This window comes from Epinephelus lanceolatus, chromosome 14 (assembly GCF_041903045.1).
Source record: "Epinephelus lanceolatus isolate andai-2023 chromosome 14, ASM4190304v1, whole genome shotgun sequence".
Taxonomy (NCBI): domain Eukaryota; kingdom Metazoa; phylum Chordata; class Actinopteri; order Perciformes; family Serranidae; genus Epinephelus; species Epinephelus lanceolatus.
In genome coordinates this window covers 23,038,238-23,056,965 of record NC_135747.1, presented here as the reverse complement: position 1 = coordinate 23,056,965, position 18,728 = coordinate 23,038,238, and the positions used below count along the sequence as shown (strand labels likewise).

The 18,728-nt window shown below is 40.6% G+C and overlaps 3 protein-coding genes across 4 annotated transcripts; 1 reads left to right on the top strand and 2 right to left on the bottom strand.

Annotated features, from left to right (window-relative positions):
• Positions 1-1,031: 1,031 nt before the first annotated feature.
• On the top strand, positions 1,032-9,073 carry fastkd1 (FAST kinase domains 1). Of its 2 annotated transcripts, none has more exons than XM_033618017.2 (15): positions 1,032-1,087; positions 1,509-2,008; positions 2,104-2,172; positions 2,658-2,783; positions 2,865-3,263; positions 3,365-3,475; positions 4,263-4,394; positions 4,471-4,957; positions 5,040-5,154; positions 6,447-6,575; positions 6,701-6,832; positions 6,921-7,034; positions 7,286-7,430; positions 7,529-7,643; positions 7,746-9,073. In XM_033618017.2, the coding sequence occupies exons 2-15, from the start codon at positions 1,674-1,676 to the stop codon at positions 7,839-7,841; spliced, it is 2,505 nt and encodes an 834-aa protein (XP_033473908.2). In that variant the 5' UTR covers positions 1,032-1,087; positions 1,509-1,673; the 3' UTR covers positions 7,842-9,073. The 2 variants fall into 2 exon arrangements, with proteins under 2 accessions (XP_033473908.2, XP_033473907.2); XM_033618016.2 differs by having other exon boundaries at positions 1,053-1,375.
• klhl41a (kelch-like family member 41a) lies at positions 8,871-12,710 on the bottom strand. The gene is made up of 6 exons (XM_033618018.2): positions 11,546-12,710; positions 10,139-10,296; positions 9,923-10,030; positions 9,645-9,830; positions 9,239-9,385; positions 8,871-9,139 (listed from the first exon to the last, which is right to left on the bottom strand). The coding sequence occupies exons 1-6, from the start codon at positions 12,629-12,631 to the stop codon at positions 9,028-9,030; spliced, it is 1,797 nt and encodes a 598-aa protein (XP_033473909.2). The 5' UTR covers positions 12,632-12,710; the 3' UTR covers positions 8,871-9,027.
• A 636-nt stretch (positions 12,711-13,346) lies between these two features.
• On the bottom strand, positions 13,347-18,151 carry bbs5 (Bardet-Biedl syndrome 5). The gene is made up of 12 exons (XM_033617110.2): positions 17,967-18,151; positions 17,567-17,649; positions 17,421-17,486; positions 16,726-16,775; positions 16,280-16,407; positions 16,047-16,182; positions 15,572-15,667; positions 14,796-14,858; positions 14,562-14,696; positions 14,207-14,290; positions 13,953-13,976; positions 13,347-13,854 (listed from the first exon to the last, which is right to left on the bottom strand). The coding sequence occupies exons 1-12, from the start codon at positions 18,026-18,028 to the stop codon at positions 13,753-13,755; spliced, it is 1,029 nt and encodes a 342-aa protein (XP_033473001.1). The 5' UTR covers positions 18,029-18,151; the 3' UTR covers positions 13,347-13,752.
• Positions 18,152-18,728: the final 577 nt, after the last annotated feature.

The following is an 18,728-nucleotide window of genomic DNA, read 5'->3' as shown; positions in this document are numbered from 1 at the left end:
CTCAAGGCAGGGTCATCCTAAAGACTGTCAAAAAGTCCCAAGTCAAGTCCTGAGTCAAGTCCCAAGTCAAGACTGGCATTAAGTCCAGAGTCAAGTCCCAAGTCAAGACAGGGAAGTCCTGTGTCAAGACTGACAATAAGTCCCAAGTCAAGTCCGGTGTCAAGTCCCATGTCATGACTGATATTAAGTCCCCAGTCAAGTCCTGAGTCAAGACAGGGAAGTCTCAACTCAAGTCCCAAGTCAAGACTGACAAGTCCAGAGTCAAGTCCCAAGTCAGGGAAGTTCTGTGTCAAGACCGACAAGTCCCAAGTCAAGTCTGGTGTCAAGTACCAAGTCATGACTGATATTAAGTCCCAAGTCAAGTCCTGAGTCAAGACAGGGAAGTCTCTTATCAAGTCCCAAGTCAAGACTGACAAGTCTCCAGTCAAGACAGGGAAGTCCCAAGCCAAGAATGACAAGTCCTGAGTCAAGTCTCTGGTCAAGACAGGGAAGTCCCAAGTCAAGACTGACAACAGGTCCCAAGGTATGTCCTGAGTCGAGTCCCCAGTAAAGAATGACATTAAGTCCCAAGTCAAGTCCCTAGTCAAGACAAGGAAATCCCAACTCAAATCCTGATTCAAGCATGCAAGTACCAGGTCAATTCCCAAGTCCTGAACTTTGAGTTTCAAGTCCTATACAAATCATAACATGCTCTTCATACAATGTGATGTTATTTTAACAACTGAGTAATAGTATATTTAATTTCCAAAAACCAAAAATGCTTTATAAAAATGGTATTTATTTATTTATTAAAACAAGTTTGTTGGAAGTTGTTGCATCTCTGTGTGTAATTTTTCTGGAGTTCTGAAGTAGCAACCGTTGATAGTGAAACAGGGACTTGTAAAGTTGCTGTCTGTTTTTTTTCTGAGTGACGCAAACACAATAAAAGATTTTTTTTTTTTGCAAAGTATATAGGCTGGGAAGAACGCTCTCGACCACATTTACATGAGCTGTAGCCTGCCTGTAAGGCAAAACCCAGGGTTTCAAAAATCCCCAAAATCGTTACGTCACTGGCTACGGAAGTGAAATTGTGTACCACACATGCTGGGTAATTTTGACTTTGAATCAGCGGTTTTAATGACATATTCTATTTGTGCTGTATATATAATGTTTGAATCGCTATAATCTAGGTAAATCTAGCTAAGAACCCAGCTAGCAGGTGTTATCTGGCGTTGTTAGTCATTTTAGTGGATTGTTTGTCCATGCACGTGAATATCGTGTTAGCAAACTGAACTTAGCTGCCGGTAGCTCACTTCAATGTAGTGGTACTCTGGAGGAAAGTCACATGAAATCTCTGATTTGAGCTGTTTGTGAGATGAAACCGTCTGAACCAGAGGTCAGCATGTCACACTGAACTAACTAAATTTTTATTGTACACTCAGTTTAACTTGTAACCAAACAGAATTGTGACACTGTGACACAGGTTAAAATAATGTTTTTCTTGTGTGTGTTTGTGTGTTATTCTTCAGGTCCCTGAAGGAGCACCTAAAATCCACTACCTCAAGCCTGCAGTTTTGTTGGTGTGATCCCATCTGGCTGTCTGTTGCTTTGACATTGAGGTGCTCCAGTAGGGACACTGTGTTGGCACAATGGAGACCTCAGTGCAAACTTAATCTGAGCCCAGATCTGTGGAGATGTTTCGGCTCCGGTGTGCGCATTCCTCCCTTCGGAGGTTCTTCCACGAGGGAGCAGTGACCCGAGACCAGGTTCTGGAGCAGCTGCGGGTTTGCTCTGCTGAAGACCAGGTGTTTGATGTGGTGGGCAAGAACAGGGCCAAGCTCACGGTGAACCATGTCAGCAGAGCTGTGGGGATGCTGTGGCAGTTTCAGAGAGAGAAGCCCCAAATGCTCAGGACTGTGGAGCTCATCAAGAGCCACCCACAGTTCTTGACCCTCCGGGTTTTGGCAGAGAACAAAATTTCTCTTATGGATGATTTAATGTTGGTCGACATGCTTTACACTTTCCTCAGGTACATTAAGATACAGACACAATCAGTTTTAGAGTTGTGTGTTTGAATTATAATATAGTAATGATAACATATTGTATGTATTGTCCATCTTTTAGGTTGAATGTGGACCCACATGATTCTCTTGTTCAGCAGTTGGTTTCAGAAGCATGGCTCAGAATAGACCGGTATGATTGCATCTCTTCTTTTGAGCTGCGACTATAATAATCTGTTTTTTCAAAAATTAATTAAATAATTACGAAGTCTATAAAATGCCCAAAAAAAGTGGAAAATGGGCCTCAAAATTTCTCAAAACCTAGCAGTGAAGTGTGTTGTTTCAAGCAGTCCTTAACCAAAAAACATAAGATGTACAGTGTTATATATATATATATATATATATATATATATATATATATATATATATATATATATATGTGTGTGTGTGTGTGTGTGTGTGTATATATATATGTGTGTGTGTGTGTATATATATATATGTGTGTGTGTGTGTGTGTGTGTATATATATATATATAAAAGAAAAGCAGCAGCACATGTTTTGCGTTTTTTAGAGATTCTATAAGATTCTATAAAGATAAATTAGTATCAAACTTGTCTGAGTTTTTGTTGAATTGCTTCAGCACTAATGAGATGTTACATGAATGTGGATTTTTGCAGATTTCCGTTGGCTTCCCTGTCCAAGTTTTCCATCTGCCTAAATGATCAGCACCTTCACCACAGTCCTCTAATGGGCCACATCACCAGTATTGTGGATCAGAGGTTGTCGTCCATCGATGATGCCAGGTCGGTCATGAGACAGACATAATCAAACAACAAATATATAATCAAATAGTGTATATTGACTCTGCGGTCATGTTTTCCCAGGATCCTAACTACACTGATGATCAGCATATCATCTCTGGTGTCTCCCCGGCTTCGGGATGCGCTCATCAGCAGGGCAGATCAACTCCTGGACAACATGGATCCCTCAAATTACAACAACCCACGGAGATTGGTACAGTTCCTGCGCAACATCAAGTACAGTTACCGGCCTCTGCTGGAGAAGTGCAACAAGATCATCCTGAGCAACATTCCCAGACTGGACGCAGAAAACATCAGCATCATTTTGGGTCTGTATCAGTCCCTGCAGTTCAACAACTGTGACTTCAGGCTGGCTGTCAAACAGAGACTGACAGAGCTGATTGATTCAAGCACGGATTCCTTCTCCTTCACCAAACTGTTTGTCGCACTGGCTCCGATGGCCAGTCAGGAGATCAGAGAAGGGTTCGTATCTTTGTCATTAGAGGGATCTGTGAGTGGAATTTGAACCCTTTACCGCAATTCTTGAGAGTAACACATCTCTAATGTGGTTTCCTCCCTCTCAGGTTGGAGAACACTGCCCTCCTGTTGGCGGACGAGCTCACTGCACATCAGGCTCTCGCTGTAGCTGAAGCTCTGGAGGAGATACAGAGCAGGAATCTTAGCTTACTGAACAAGTGAGTTCACATCTTCACCATATAGCACCTCCATAACTTAAGAAGTGCAGCCAGTATATCGACCAATGTCAGCTTATTGCAGATTTATCAATATTGCCATGTCAGTGCAGTAATGACAACATTTTTGAGGTAAAGTTGAATATTTAATCTTGATGGTGGAAACAGGCTCATTTAGGAGCATGTCACATCATCTTACTTGGCAGATGCAGTTGCCCAGTTGTCATGAAATTGTAGATGTTGAAATTTCCACCTTAAGGATCTTTCACTCATGTTGTCTTAAAGGTCCAGTGAGCAGGATTTAGGGTCATCTGTCGGCAGAAATTATATTCAAAATATGTTTTAATTAGTTAATCACCTGAAAATGAGACTTGTCATGTTTTGTTGCATTACAGTGAGCCATTTACAGTCGGACAAAACAAACACTGACTCTAGATAGAGCCATTCACATTTTTGCGTTGGCCACTGTAGCTCACCTACACACTCGGCACACGGGAGAAGTTTTCGCTGTGCACCTTCACCACTAGATGGCACTAAATCTTACACACTGGACCTTTAAAAACTGAGGTTGATAATTCACTCTTGACCTTGGAGGTGGCAGCTGACAAAGTCTCACCACAAGTGAGAAGACAAGTTTATTTTTTTTAATTGTAAAATCTCCCACTCATTTTATTCTGAATTCTTCTTATCATAATGTGTATTTTATCTGTTTTTGTAAATAGACTCCACTTGTATATAAATGTCTATTAAATATTGAGTAAATTATAGTTATTGCTAAATTATTTTGCAGAATTGCAGCGGTGATAAAACGGAACCTTCATGTCTACAAGCCGGTGGAGGTGGCCAGAATCAGCCAAGCCCTTTTTCTGCTGCAGTACCAGAACCCTGAACTCTTCAGTATACTAAAAAGCATTTTGACCAAGTAAGTGCTCCATTAAGCAACGGCTTTTCTCTTTGATGAATATAATGTAGAGTGATGATTCTACTTTATCTTGCAGCTTTTTGCAGCGCAGCGTCTTCCCCTACGAAGTGACCATGCTGACTCGTGTTCTCTCCATGCTGCCCAACCTGCGGCTTGACGGAGCCATGCTCTCACGGGTGGAGGCGGTGGTGGCTCAGTGCAGCCTCAGTGACCTCAACACTATTTCTTTTGCCGTCGCCAAGTGGATACGTAACGATCCCTCCTACCGCCACAACACTCCCAGCAAGTACGTGCGTCTGCTGCAGAACCTGAAGCACTGCGGGCACAAGCGGCTGCAAACGGCCGACCAGCTGGACTTGGTGCTGGAGGAGCTCAGGCACATTTCAGGAGAGTGGTTTGAGGAAATGCTGCTGGAGGAGTCGATGGCCACGCTCAAGAGGATGATGGACCAAATAAACTGGAGCAATGTGCCTGAGTTGGCGCTCTTCTTAACCAGGATAAATCACCTCTGCCCTCCGCTGATGGAACAGATCACCAGTGTGGTCATTAAAGACATTGACAAGGTGCTCTCAGAGACTTCACAATATGTTCAGTCTGGAATAATTGAACAGATATTAACTGTACTTTTTCTTCATTATTCCTCAGATTCACCACTCAGCAACATATGCCACCCTGCTACCCTTTACTGTCCTGAATTATGACCCTGTTCAAGCAGACGAGTTGTATGATGTTTGTATTCAGCGCTTCACTCCTCACATCAGTAAGTCCGTCAATTCACACATTTTAATGCCTTCGGTGGTCAAGTTCACTTTGACCTCACATCTGTCCTGTTCCCTTAAAAACAGTATCTCAGGAACACCTGAAGGGAATTTCCTTACATTTGGCATAATAACTAACTGGCATTGCGTAGCCAGACCTTACGCTGTGTCAGCACTAGAGGAAGGTCTGGAAGCACCCATTATAATTCTTGTATAGGTTAAAAAGCTCTGGCTTGTTTGTAATTCTCTAAACCAATCACAGTCACCTTGCAGTGCCCTGACTGTGGGAGCCAGAATGTGTATTTATCCTCTGTTGTTTATTTGTTTGTTTAGGCTGCACATGTTCTAGTGGTCACTTTCACCTCCGGTAGTAATTGGCCCTGGGGTGGGTGTGTTTTCACATTATTTTACCTGTTCATTCACTGGCGTGGCAGCTTTTAGACAAAGAGGGTGAGGTTTTGGTGCCGATATTTTCTGTTGACCGTAATCACACACAACATAATATTTCATTTCATCTCATTTTGCTTTCTTATCTCAGTTGATTGTTAAATAAGTTATCATAAAACGCATCTTTGGACTTCAGCATGGATTTTATTCAATGAGTCACAGCTTACTCAGGCTCTTAGCGTCTTTTTTCATGGAGAAGGAAGAATGCCAGCTGGTATAGACAGCTAATGGCAGACTTGTACCCGCAGTCTACGTCTGATAAGTCAAACTGGCACAAATGTCCACGTAGATTCAAAGATTAACTGATCAGATGTTGGTGATCAAAGGTCACCAAACACACACATCAAACACGTTTTTGGCCATAATTCATGAATTCCTGTGCTAATTATGACAACATTTTACACAAATGTCTAAAAGAATAAAATGATGATGTGATGGTATCTTTTACCCAAAAGCTCAAAGGTCAGCTTCACTGTGAAATCATATTAAAACACACCTCTGGCCACTCCCTGATATCATCACTCAGGAACAGAAGGAGTTAGTTATTTGGTCAAATGCTGAATTGGTGACACTAATCTTGGGTGCCCACCTTGAAACTGTGCTGATTGTATAGATCCTCTGTGCTGCCGGGGGAAATATGTGTGTGTGAAACATTCACGTCTTAGAATGTAAGGCTTCTTTGCAGCAACATCAATGTTTAAAGCATTTTTGGCTACATATGAGTCTGGACAGATATGGATGTGAACTGCAACTTGACTGGCTGGTGGAAGCTTAGAACCTCGAGATGGTTACTAAATTTTTTCTTATTATAAGTTTACACTAACACCTTTCTCTCTTGTGTTTGCAGGCTCCTTTGACCCACATCTGCTAGTTCTCCTGGCGTACACTTTGGCTGTGGCCGACTGTTTTCCTGAGGAGCTAGCCAGAGAAATCTTCAGTATAGATTTTCTGGGAAAGCTGGATGCCCAACTGGAAAGTATGCCCCCACTTTACTTGCAAATGTGTAATATAATTGATAATTTGAATCGGTAGCAAAATATTCCCTTTAAAATGTGAAGACTTTACCCTTCAGTAGAACTAATGTAACTGTCGTCCTCACAGCTCTACCTGATACCCTCAACATGCGGACCAGATTGCGCCTCATGGAGCTCAACCGTGCCGTGTGTCTAGAGTGTCCCGAGTTCCAGGTGCCATGGTTTCATGAGCGCTACTGCCAGCAGTTGCAAAAGAAAGGTACAAAATAAATATGCACCAATAAACAATTTCTGGTTTAGGTGGGAAAATGGAATTCAAATAAATCTGTGTGACAAAATGTTTTCAGGGAACGGCTCTTTGAGTCCTGTGCAGCAGCAAATCCACAAAATGCTGAGTGAAGTTCTCGGGGGCATTAACTATGTTCGAGGAGAAACTGTCACTCCATATTTTTACACCATAGGTGAGTAATATTTGGGGATTTTCTATCCCTGTATTAAAGGCTAATTTTCTTTTCTATTCTGATAAAGTCTGCACCTGAAGAAAAATAAACGTACATGATGGGAACCCCTGTACTTTCAATGCATCTATTCAATTTATATGAATGCATTTCGTGTAATAACTCTTAAATCCAAGGAACACGAGTTTATTTAAACTAAAAGAAAATAAATTAATAGGATAGAAGTGTAATTTGACCATACTTTGCCTTTTCAGACTTTGAATGCATACTGGACAAACACCTGCAGCCGTTGCCGTACAGCGAGCCCAGCACGCTGCAGATCTCAGACAGAGGAAAGGTTCACTGGGGGGCAGGCTCAGTGGAAAACATCAGGAATGAGTTGCCACCTGGAGCTCAGCGGTAACAATATATCAGACATGGATATTAAAGATGAATAATTACAGTGGACCAATCAGAAATTAAATGTTTCTGACATTCTGTTTCTACTCGTCACTCAGGGTTGCTGTGGACTTCCTTGATTCAAGGTCCTTCTGCAAGAACTCTCACCACATGAAAGGTGAAGCCCTGATGAAGAAAAGACACCTGGAAATTCTAGGATACCGTGTGGTGCAGGTGAGATGACATCATTGAAGATTGCATTGTACATCTCTTCCACTGATTTGGTTTAAAAGTCAGCAACACTCAGACAGACAGTGAATCACTTGTGTTTTACAGATCCCTCACTTTGAATGGAACTCTATGGAGCTTTCAACACCGGACGCCTGGAAGGAATATCTGAAGAAGAACATATTTAGAGAGCTTTCTTCTTGAAGGCCTTATTTATTGAACAGTGAAGTAATGTTACACTCAGTGCTTTGACACAGCTGTGAGATAAGTCTGAGAATTTCAGGCTGAATGACTGAACAGAGTTAAGAAAACAGTTTAACATACATCAAGTGCTCTTTATTTTTAGTCATTGAGCGTAAAGTTGACATGAATTTACCTCATTCATGTTAAGTGAGACTATATATTATGGCTTTTTGTATTAAAATGAGTATTTTAAATAAAATACAAAGCTTTGTTATCTTTTTTTTAATTGTGTATCAAACATGAATGGGATATTCTGAATTGCAGAGTGAAGTTTCACATTTCTGGCTATCATGTATAACACGCTGCCTTGAAGGTGAGACATACGAAGGATCTTAAAATCAAGACCTTGACATTTAATAACTGAACCGTTTAGTCAATTTAATATGTTCTGGCTGGTGACTTTTCTCACAGAGCAGTATAAAAACGTGTAAAATGAAATTTGTTATGAACATGCACAGGGCCACAATATTTCTGGTCCTGAATAATGTTGTTATTTGCCTTTTTTTAAAAACTATCGCTTGAAAACAACAATGGAAAATGCCGAATAGACACAGTGAGCCTGTGGTAGATGATATTTTAAACTGAAGAGGTACAAGGTACCTGTTGCAATTGACTTAAAGCAAAAACATGAATTTCTATGCAAACCCCAGGTAGCTGGGGCTCACAGGTAAAGTGGGTCATCCACTAATCAGAAGACCCCAAATTGCCCCTGATGGCTGTTCCATTGGTGTGTGAGTGCAGATGAATGGCTGCTGAGTGGCAGGTGGCACCATGTATGATAGTCTCAGTCATTAGTGTGTGAATGGGTCAATGTGACGTGGTGTAAAATGCGCTTTGAGTGGTCGGAAGACTAGAAAAGCACTATTCAAGTGCAGTCCATTTACAAGTTCATATTTGTATTTAATGGGTGGAAGTAGCAAATTCTCAACGAGATTTGCCTAGAACATCAAAAACAACAAAGTCTAGTTAAAACAACAGAAATAAGCCAAATAAAACCATAATACATTTTATTAAAACACTCACAGAACAGGCAAAGGTTTCTGATATGTTAAAATGCTACATGACAACAAGGAGCCACTACATTAGAGCATTTACATAATATTCTTGCCTACAGCAGTAAAGTCAAAGTCCCTCTCATGTCCCTGGACTACAGTTTGGGCATTCTGGCTACATTCAGGCGCATGGATACACAGGATGCTCCAGCTGCGTAACGCATCTCTCTGATCATGCCACTCCATTGTTTCTTGTCATCTTCATACCTGGTGAGAAAATTAGAACATGTCACTGTAATGCACTGTAAGAAGACAGAAGGTACACAAGATGACACTGTCCTAAAATGCAACACAATAAACACATACTGCCAAATGTCGATGATTTCAGTGGGAGCACATTCTTTGTTCTCGTTCTCCACTATGGCGAAGCCTCCTACAGCATACAGCTGCCCTCCACAGCTCACCAGGTTGAGTGAGCTCCTCTCCTGGGGGAAATCTGTGAAGGGTGCCCACCTGAAACAAGGTGCACAATTTATGACTCACTAAATCTCATTCGTGCTTTTTCTGGATGCTTTCTCATCTTAAGATGAAGTAATCTGAGGATGAGAGAACACTTTTTGGTTTAACTGCTCACAACAAAGATTGAGACCACTGATTATAAGTGGAAATAGACATGTTTTTTGCTTTCACTTATCGTTATGCAGTAAATTTTGATATGTCATGCTTAACACTTTGACGCTCCTGTACAAATCGTAATAACAAAAGCACGTACTTGTTGGTTCCAAAGTCGTAAGCTTCACATGAACCTGTGAGGCCATCCTCATTGACTCCCCCAGCGACGATAATCATCCCTTTGTGGATAACTGCCCCAAACATGGATCTGGGTGTCTTCATGGAAGCCACCTCCTTCCACTCTGACCTCTTGTGGTTGTATGCAAACATCTTATTGGTTGCTTTACTTTACCAGTAAGACAGAATGAATCCAGAGAAGGGTTAATGTCATGTGAAAATCATAGTTTGACTTAAAATGTTTTGGCATTGCAGTCTTACTTGTCATCTGTTTTTCCTCCGATACAGTACACCAGGCCGTTCTCAGACACCACACAGTGGCCGTGGATACTCACAGGCAAATTTTTTACTTGAGACCATTTCATTTTTCTAGAAAAGGGCATATAAACAGTATTAAAACAGTAAATAGACACCAGTGGTTTCAACAGAGAATCTACTGCATGAATGCATCCAAAATTGCTGGCGTACTGAACTTACTCAGTGTCATAGCACATCACAGTGTCATGAGAATCGTTGGACTGTAAATCTTTTCCTGCGACAGCAAACAGTAGGTTGTCAAATTCCCCCATGGCAAACAAACACCTGGGGGAGGGCATGGGTGGCAGAGCGATCCATTCAGAAGAGAGACTGTCCAACTGAAAGACACATTGTAAGACATTTGAAAGACACAAACTGAGGGATATACATTTGTTGTGTTCAGTGGTGCCCCCAAGGAAGGGCCATGGCCCCCTAATACAATTGTTGGCTCCCCGATGAAAATAATTGTAGGCTGACATTACTGTCTTAAAGAGGCTGTGGCACACCCTTTTTAAAATATGGTGCAAAAGTAATGGTGTCTTGTGAAACTAGATGACCTGAGGCATCCATTGGTACCAACCATATTATGCCAACCACTACCTTGCTGGGAAGGGGGCTAAATAACGGTCCAAATTTAGGCAAAATTTTGGCGAGTGAACAACTGCATGGCCATTTTCAAAGCTGTCCTTTGAATTCTCACCTCAAGATATCTGAATGAAAACTGGTTCTTAGGGTGCCTACGAGTCTCCCCTAAACTTGACAAGGCTTGTTCCTGTTAAATGTCTTATTCCTTACAATTAATGCACTTCAAGTTAAAGCTGCATATTTGTCTTCTTAAGGAAAAGGGCAACCAGCCTATTGTGGAACAATAAATCACATAACACATTAAAACTGGATTTTTCAACCCGGTCTCACTCCAAAGTTGTCAAAATCAAGCGCTTGGGCAGTGACTTGGGGCGTCAGACACTGACAAAAAAGGCGTCCTTTAACGTCGGCATGATATGCAGCCGGTCGCCATTATAGTTTAACGGTGCTCGGCAGTGTCAGGGGGAAACATGGCGGGACAAGAACGAAAGTTAAGGCGGCGAAAGTCCGAGTAGGGTGGGTAGGAGGGGTGTTGGGTGAATCCGACAAACACCGGCCTTCAACTGGGAGAGCGGAGTTTGTGTCCCCTAAGATTCTAAAGTCAAACCCTGTCCTTTTTCCTACTGACGTAGTATTTATTTTGAAAGAGGACAATGCGTGTAATGGGCAGAACTTTACATAGCAACCCAGAATACCAACATCCAACACACCCAGGGTACCTTTTACATCGTATCTGGACGTGGAAAGTCCATGACCAAATGTCAATATGTGACGAGGTCAGAGTGAGAATGTGTTGAGTTTTTGTGGGGAAAAATGACTGAACTGATTTTAGTCTGTGCACATCAGGTAATTTGTAATATTAATTGTAAAACAAGAAACCAAATTGTGTCACTATGCAATTCTTCATCTCTAGCATACATCAACAGCATAATAGAAGCATGATTTCTAGGGGCACCCTTGGATGTGTTCAGTACATCTACAATGTAAATGACATTTCTATACCTGGTAGAAGTAACACTGCAGTGGGTTTTCTTTGTCCTCTTCGTCTACAAACAATCCTCCCAACACATACAGGTTGTTCTTCTTTGATACCAGACTGACGTGGTTGCGGGGGATCTGCTCCGTCATCGCAGCAAGCGAACATTCATTCTCCTGGGCATCATAGGCCACAGCAGCAGTGTCATTGATCATCAGAACCACGTCTCTGGTATACATGCCAAATCTGCGGTTATCGCTCAGATAGCCTGGCAACTTTCCCTCCTCTCCTTCCTCGTCATCTTCTCCCTTCTTCTTTTCAGGCAACTTACCTGCAAAAGCTTCCTTTATAACTTTGATTTTTTTGACAAGCTCAGGATTGCTCTTAATGAGGTCATCCTTCTCCACCTTCTCCTTGAAATACTTCTGCGGGAGTAAACGGAAGCGAATGCACTCAAAGGCCTCCTCTAAGGATTTCACACGCTTCTCTTTGTCTTTCCTGATCCACCTCATGAGGGTCTCAAACACTACCTCCTCTTTTTCTACATTCAACCTATCTGCTCCGATAATGGCAAAGAGTTCGGGTGGGGCAAGCTCTAAGAAGTCCTCTTCCTTCGATAAGATCTCAAACCGATCTGCGATGTGATCTCTAGCCGCCATTGCCAGTCTGGCGCAGTTCAGCATCAGTCCCAGCCTGTAGATGGCAAGGCAGTTTTGCTTTGACAGCTTCTTCTGGAGATAATTCACACAAACTGTGAACACTGAGGGGATCTGGAAGCGGTTGGCGGCGGTCAAAATGTCCTGCACGTTGTTGTCATTGATGTCAATCTCTGCTGAGTACATGTAATTTACAATCGACTCCATAATATTGGGATCCAGGTTCTCCAGAACAACCTCCATTTGTTCCGTTTCCTTGCCGTCTGTGGAGAAGTACAGCTCCCGGAAATAAGGACTGCAAGCTGCCAGGATGAGCCGATGGCAGGGGATGCTTTGGTCTCCGACCTTTAGGATACAATCGATGAGCTTATTTTCATTGAGGAGCTCTTTGAGTCCATCCTGAAGCAAGGTGCTCTGAAATAGACGGAGATCTTCCTTCATGCTTTGGGGATCCATTCTGCTAGGACAGGAAGTGGATGGAAGGGATCACGACAGACTGTCCAGGCTGGTGAGGAAAAAGAACTATAGGCGGCCAGGTCTGAAGCCACTTCAATATAACCGTGCCCCCTCTAAATATAGCCATCCACCCCATCCATGAAGAATTCAGGTTGGCCAAAGCAGAGAGCTCACACAGCTGTCACGGAGTAAAAACAACTGTGAAACCCTGTCACCCTAGTGATAAGTAACAACATTGTTGTATGGTCACACAAAAATAACCTCTGCTCTTTTCATTTTGCTTCATATCTTATGGGGCTAAATATAATGTTTTACACTCAACATGACGGCAGAACGATCTGATCCAGCACCTTGTGTTCACATACTAGGCATTTACCACAATCCTGTTTATTCTAGAGACATCTACATGTGGAGTGAGTCACAAGTCACTGATAGTAATGATCACTTCACTACAGTGTGATTCAGTATTTGTTGGTGACACATCCACAGGGGAGTTACCTAACGATGTGACAGGGGTCAGTGAACAGCTGCTGCCATGGGGGGGACAGTTTGTCCTCTTCTAGAATTTTTAAAATACTTCACCACCTTCTGCAGTTATGCATTAAGCCTGAGATCATTGTGTTCTTTCCACATAAAAGTTAATCTTGTGTTAGATACAGTACAAACGTACTGCATTCATGTTCCTGAAATGTTAAAAAATGTACTCTCCATTATCTGTTTAAATACATTTATTTACTTAAAACAGTACAAACTGCATTATAATCCACAGTCTAGTCATTACAAGAAAGGTTTTAATATCCTCACAATAAATACGTCCTGAACTTTTCATAAAAAAGTATCTATCTATAAACTGTACAACCTTTGACCTGACCTATAAATAAATACACCCGCTTATCCTATTTAGGGTCCCAGGAGGGCTGGTGCCTATCCCAGCTGACTGTACGGGGCTAGAAGTACAGGGTAGAGGGGCGTCTTACCTGAAACGTCTGCGTGCCAATATTAAACAATCAATCTGAAGTGCTGTCCTCGCCTTTCTTTTTTGACTACCTACACTAAGGATCCAGCACCCCGTCTTTTTAGTCTAATTTTGAGTTGCGTCTTGTTTATTATTTCACATTATTTCAGCCCATGACTTCCCACAGTCCTTGAAGTGTGAAGCCATCCTTCAGCTTCTCAACGGCGAGGCCCAGCTCCTCAGAGAAAACTGCTTCACGGTCTTGTTGCTTTGGAACAATAAAAAAAAAAAAGAATTAAAACACAACATATTGTGCAACATATTTGACAGTTATAGCTGCTGATATAATCAAATATGAGACCTTACCTTATTTCCATCAGCAAAGTAAGCCTGTGGACAAGCAACACACACAAAAGTTGAGACATTTCATTAAAAAAAAAGGTGACATGTCTGTACTAACAGGTTATTGTTGTCTGATGAGCACCGCTCCCTACAAACATGAGCACTAGGCAACATCAATTCATGTTTGTTCATTACACTGGTGGGCATTAGCTGGCAGCTATTCTGAGAGTCTGAAAAGTAAACCATTGATTCCCAGAGGAGTGATGAGTGAAACTCACAGTGAAAGCATCGGTCTGCTCGTCAGGCTCAATTTCAACATCATCAGGAGGCTGCTCTACTGTCAGCTCCTCCAGTGGCTGGGGCTGAAATCAATGTTGGGACAAACAGCGCTATGACAACAAGATCGGCTGAACTGGTAAAAAAAAGGCCAGCTACAATGGAGTATTCAAAACAACTACAGGACTGTAGATACAAAAATTTAGCTGTGAGAATGACACAATAATTCAAAAATATTTAAAAGATATATTGTAAAGTTTGTTTGCAGCTTTAACAGTTCACTTTTTCTGACATGCGTCAAGGTTATACAGTTGATGTATTTAGGGACATTGATTCTATCTTTATGCACACGCCTACCTTTTCTTCCATTTCATAGTCCACTCCGAAGATGGGGTTGGCGGAGTACACCTTATGCAGTGAGTTGATTTCCTTAAGTGCATCTTGAAGCTTATCCACAGGGTCAATCTTAAACCCGAGCACATAGCCACCGCTCTAAAAACAAAAGTATAATTGTTTATCACACGCACTCATATTAAAAGTATTAAATCATTACACTGGGATCAGTTCAGACAGCAGGAGAAAAACCTTTACCTGGCGTGAACTCTCTATCACCAAAGCCAAGCCGAACTTTGAGTCTCTAATTCTGATGGACCACTTCAAGGGGAAGAAACATAAAAAAATAAAATAAAATACACAATCTCAAATGGAAAGAGACACAATACATGATTTGACAATACAAACAAGATCATTAGTTACACCTCACATGCAAGGCTACAACAGTGTCTGTTTAGGACTCAAGTGTAACCATCTCAATTTTAAAAACACCACCTGTTATAACAAGAAGAGCTGCAGTGCTGCAGAGATGAGTCACTAAACAAATGCCTCATTATACCAACCTAAAGATGGCTTATACTGTCACTGGGTCTCTTTTATTGTTCTTATTGATGTACTGTACTGAAAGTCCATTCTGCACTTTAACAACCAAACAGTGTTCACCTCTTACAGAGGAGTTCCTGAGAACATAATAGATATTGTGTATGTTTGTTATGACATTATGTAAAACGGGTCTGGTACATAACAATTTTGAGGACAAGCCCAAGTTATAAATACTACATTACAGTATCTGGTCATGTTATTACTGCCATTGAAATTTTGCATAATTTTTGAGGACAAGTCTCAAAACATTTTGCACCATGAATTAGGCAACCAAAAAAAAAGAGAAAGGGAAAATCCGGTTTATTAGAACCAATCAAAAATGCAAATATATTTGCAATACAGAACAGTACACTCATTTTGCCCATTTAATTGATAAGTCAGGTGGAAAGTGGGGATTAGTTAGATAATGTTATTTAATGTATTGTACTTACAATCTGAAGGTAAGGAATGCTGACATTGAAGCTCTCATTCATATTGGCATGCCACACAATTCGAACATTCGTGATAAAGAAAGTTCCAAGGTTGCCCTAAAAGACAGAAAAGGAACTTAGTTACTCATATTGCAACAAACTAATCACATCAAATATAAAGAGTGACCTGTGTTAGATGTGGACTTTTAGCAATGTATTTAAAGGAGTAAAACCACTTGTTAGATTGTTAATAACACTTCATAGAACTGTACCGCTCATTAAAAACTTGAGCATAATGATAACAGAATGTACGCACATCTTAATACATTTGGGTAATTCAATAAAATGCAACTCCTCTTGATAAGCTATGTAGAGCTAGTTTAGTGTTAGTCTGAATAGTGTTAGGGAAACTCTAAGTAGGTTTGTACATCAAGTAAAATAAAAAATGCAAAATCAAGAAAAATCATGTCAACAGACACTTTCAAAGTATCCCTACCTGATCACTAGACAAATTCCAAACTCCATTAATTTTATCATACACTTGCTCCCTGGGCAGGAGTCTCAGCTGCTTATTTTGAATGAGAGCAGCTCGCAATTTCAGGTCCCTGTACATTTTAGATGTCTCATAGGCCCTGTGACAAAACGAAACATTTACAACATAATTAGTAGGACATACAGTTTATGTAGAATGCAGGCAAAGAATTTAACACTCCCTCAGAACTGTTTTACCTGTGGACTGCAATGACGGAGGTAAAGAGCCGTGGACTTCCCGGAACCACATTTGTGAAAATAAACTCAAATCTTGTGTTGTTGGACTTTGTCAAGATGTAGAGTGCTTCAGTTTGGCCTCTTAATTTCTGGGAAAATAGCAATTAGTAAATAAATTTGTAAGTTTGTCTGCCTTTATCACATTTATTCAGTTCTTCATTTATTATGAACTTCAATTGCATGTATGCTGAAACAATGCTGCGGTGATTGGTGTTGTCCTTATATGGATTAAACTAAAACAGTTTTTCCACTTTAAAACTTGTGAATAAAAATACTCAACATATTTGACACAAATTTTGGGCAATACAGTATGTCTGTGTGAGGAAATGTAAAAGGATTATGAACAAATACTCTGGGTTTGAAATAATGAGATATTAAAATAATTAATAGAACAAAAGTTTACTTACTGAGTTAGCTGTCCTTGTTGTGATGTTGATGATGGAGTTGTAACCCACAGCTGAAATAAATAATAGATTTTCATTTAAGATGGTTAGAATTTTTCAAATGGTTCCACACTTGACTTCATCCAGTGATCATGCCTCTGTAGTTTGTTGGCATTTACTGAAATGCAAACACTCAAAGTAGGGAACCTCAAGACACAAACCACACTCAGATCTCTGATATAATGTCTTTTAATGGTGTCCTGTGTTTCTCTGAATGCTTTTCGTTATTATCTTAAAGCACTCAATAACACTTGTACTGCTCATTCATTGAAACACTTTAAAATAAAACTGACTGAACATACAGCATATATGATGATATCTAGATATCAGCTTCATGTCATCAAGTGGTAGAAGTCTGTTTTCTATTGGATTATTCTGAAATTGGTGGCAATGGTCATTCACAGGAGCTTTAGATTTACTTGAGGTTTAAGCACAAAAGAAAACTAAATGAAGTGAAGGTTGCACAGTAAAGTCATTACACCCACAATAAAAACTGTTAAAATCAACTTAAGTTATTCACATAATACCATTTAATAAGATCATTAAATGCCTTGAATCTCCAAGAGAGGGCAGAAATATTCAGCTGATGTGCTGCTGGTGGAGACCAACACTGTTACAGTAAAATTAATGAATGCATTTAACCATGAGGGTGTACTCACACAAATTGACTCTTGGCAGGGCCAAAGAATGCCAGATGATTCTCAGGTTTGTTACCAACAATCGTCCTGCAGAAACAGTGGACATCATTATCACATACTAGGTGAACAAAACCCAGATAGCTTTAATATCCAAGACAGCAAGTAACCTCGATCTCCGTTGTTTCCTTTTGTGTCTTCTATGGAGTCCAGACAGTCTATTAGTGCTTCTCCTGGACGAGTTTTCATCTGCCTGTGTAGAGGATGGATCGTCAGATTGATCAGTGATCGACTAGGCTAATTTAGCTACGTGTATCATAGCTGGATACCGTAATGCTAGTATTAAGATAACGCTAACCTACGACAAGACTAATGTGGCATGGAGCTATCGTAAACAGTTTTTAAATCACGACAGAACACAATTATCAGGTACACCTTGCAGTCTTTTATTAGCAACTAGCAAATTTATCTGACGTTACCTCAGGTTAGCCAATTAGCTCAACCGAGCTAACTAGCTAGCTACTTAGTACGATGGTGAAATAATCCCCAAGTATTTAGGTAGTAACTTACTGTGCTGTTATGTCGAATCTAACGTCTCTGTCCTCCCAGAGAGCATCTAAAACAGACGCCATGACTGTAAGCAATAACTCCCTCGGCTTAGTTTAATAACATTAACAAGCTAACCGTTGCTTTACCAGCTAATGCTAACGTTGGTAAACTGGCTAATCTGAACGAGACTGGAGCGTCATAATCACCGTGGCAACAGACGGCAAGCTACGAGGACAATATTGTCGACCTATTCCCAACTCACAACTCACAAATTGTCGCATTATGTTTATACATTTATGACTCCTTTACATTTAAAACAATGTTTCCTCTATAATGAACATGTAGTGTTTAGTTTATACAATTTACTCTACTGTCGTGGTAAGAACACATCATAAATACGTGCTCTAAATCTTTGAAATTGAGTCCAGACAGTAACATTACAACATTGTTGTAGAAGAACAAGCTTTTAAAACGCTAAATGTATCAATTACATATATTTATGTAATGTTTTTATTCAGTAGTCTTGTCAATAAGCCGTTTTACAGCAGACTTTTTGACTTGTCACTGTAAGGAAAAGCACAGGTGTTACTGATATTAACAATGGCTGTGTTGTGTTCAAGTGTCTCAATAAACCGTGGCAGAGTGAAAGTGAACCAGCGTGCATTAAAGCAACTAAATGGACTTCTGACCTCATTTATTTTAATTTTTAGAGGCCTGCATTATTTATACTGTGACAGGTCAAAATGTCTGCTGTAAAAAGGCCAGCCAATTATTTAGGTTTCA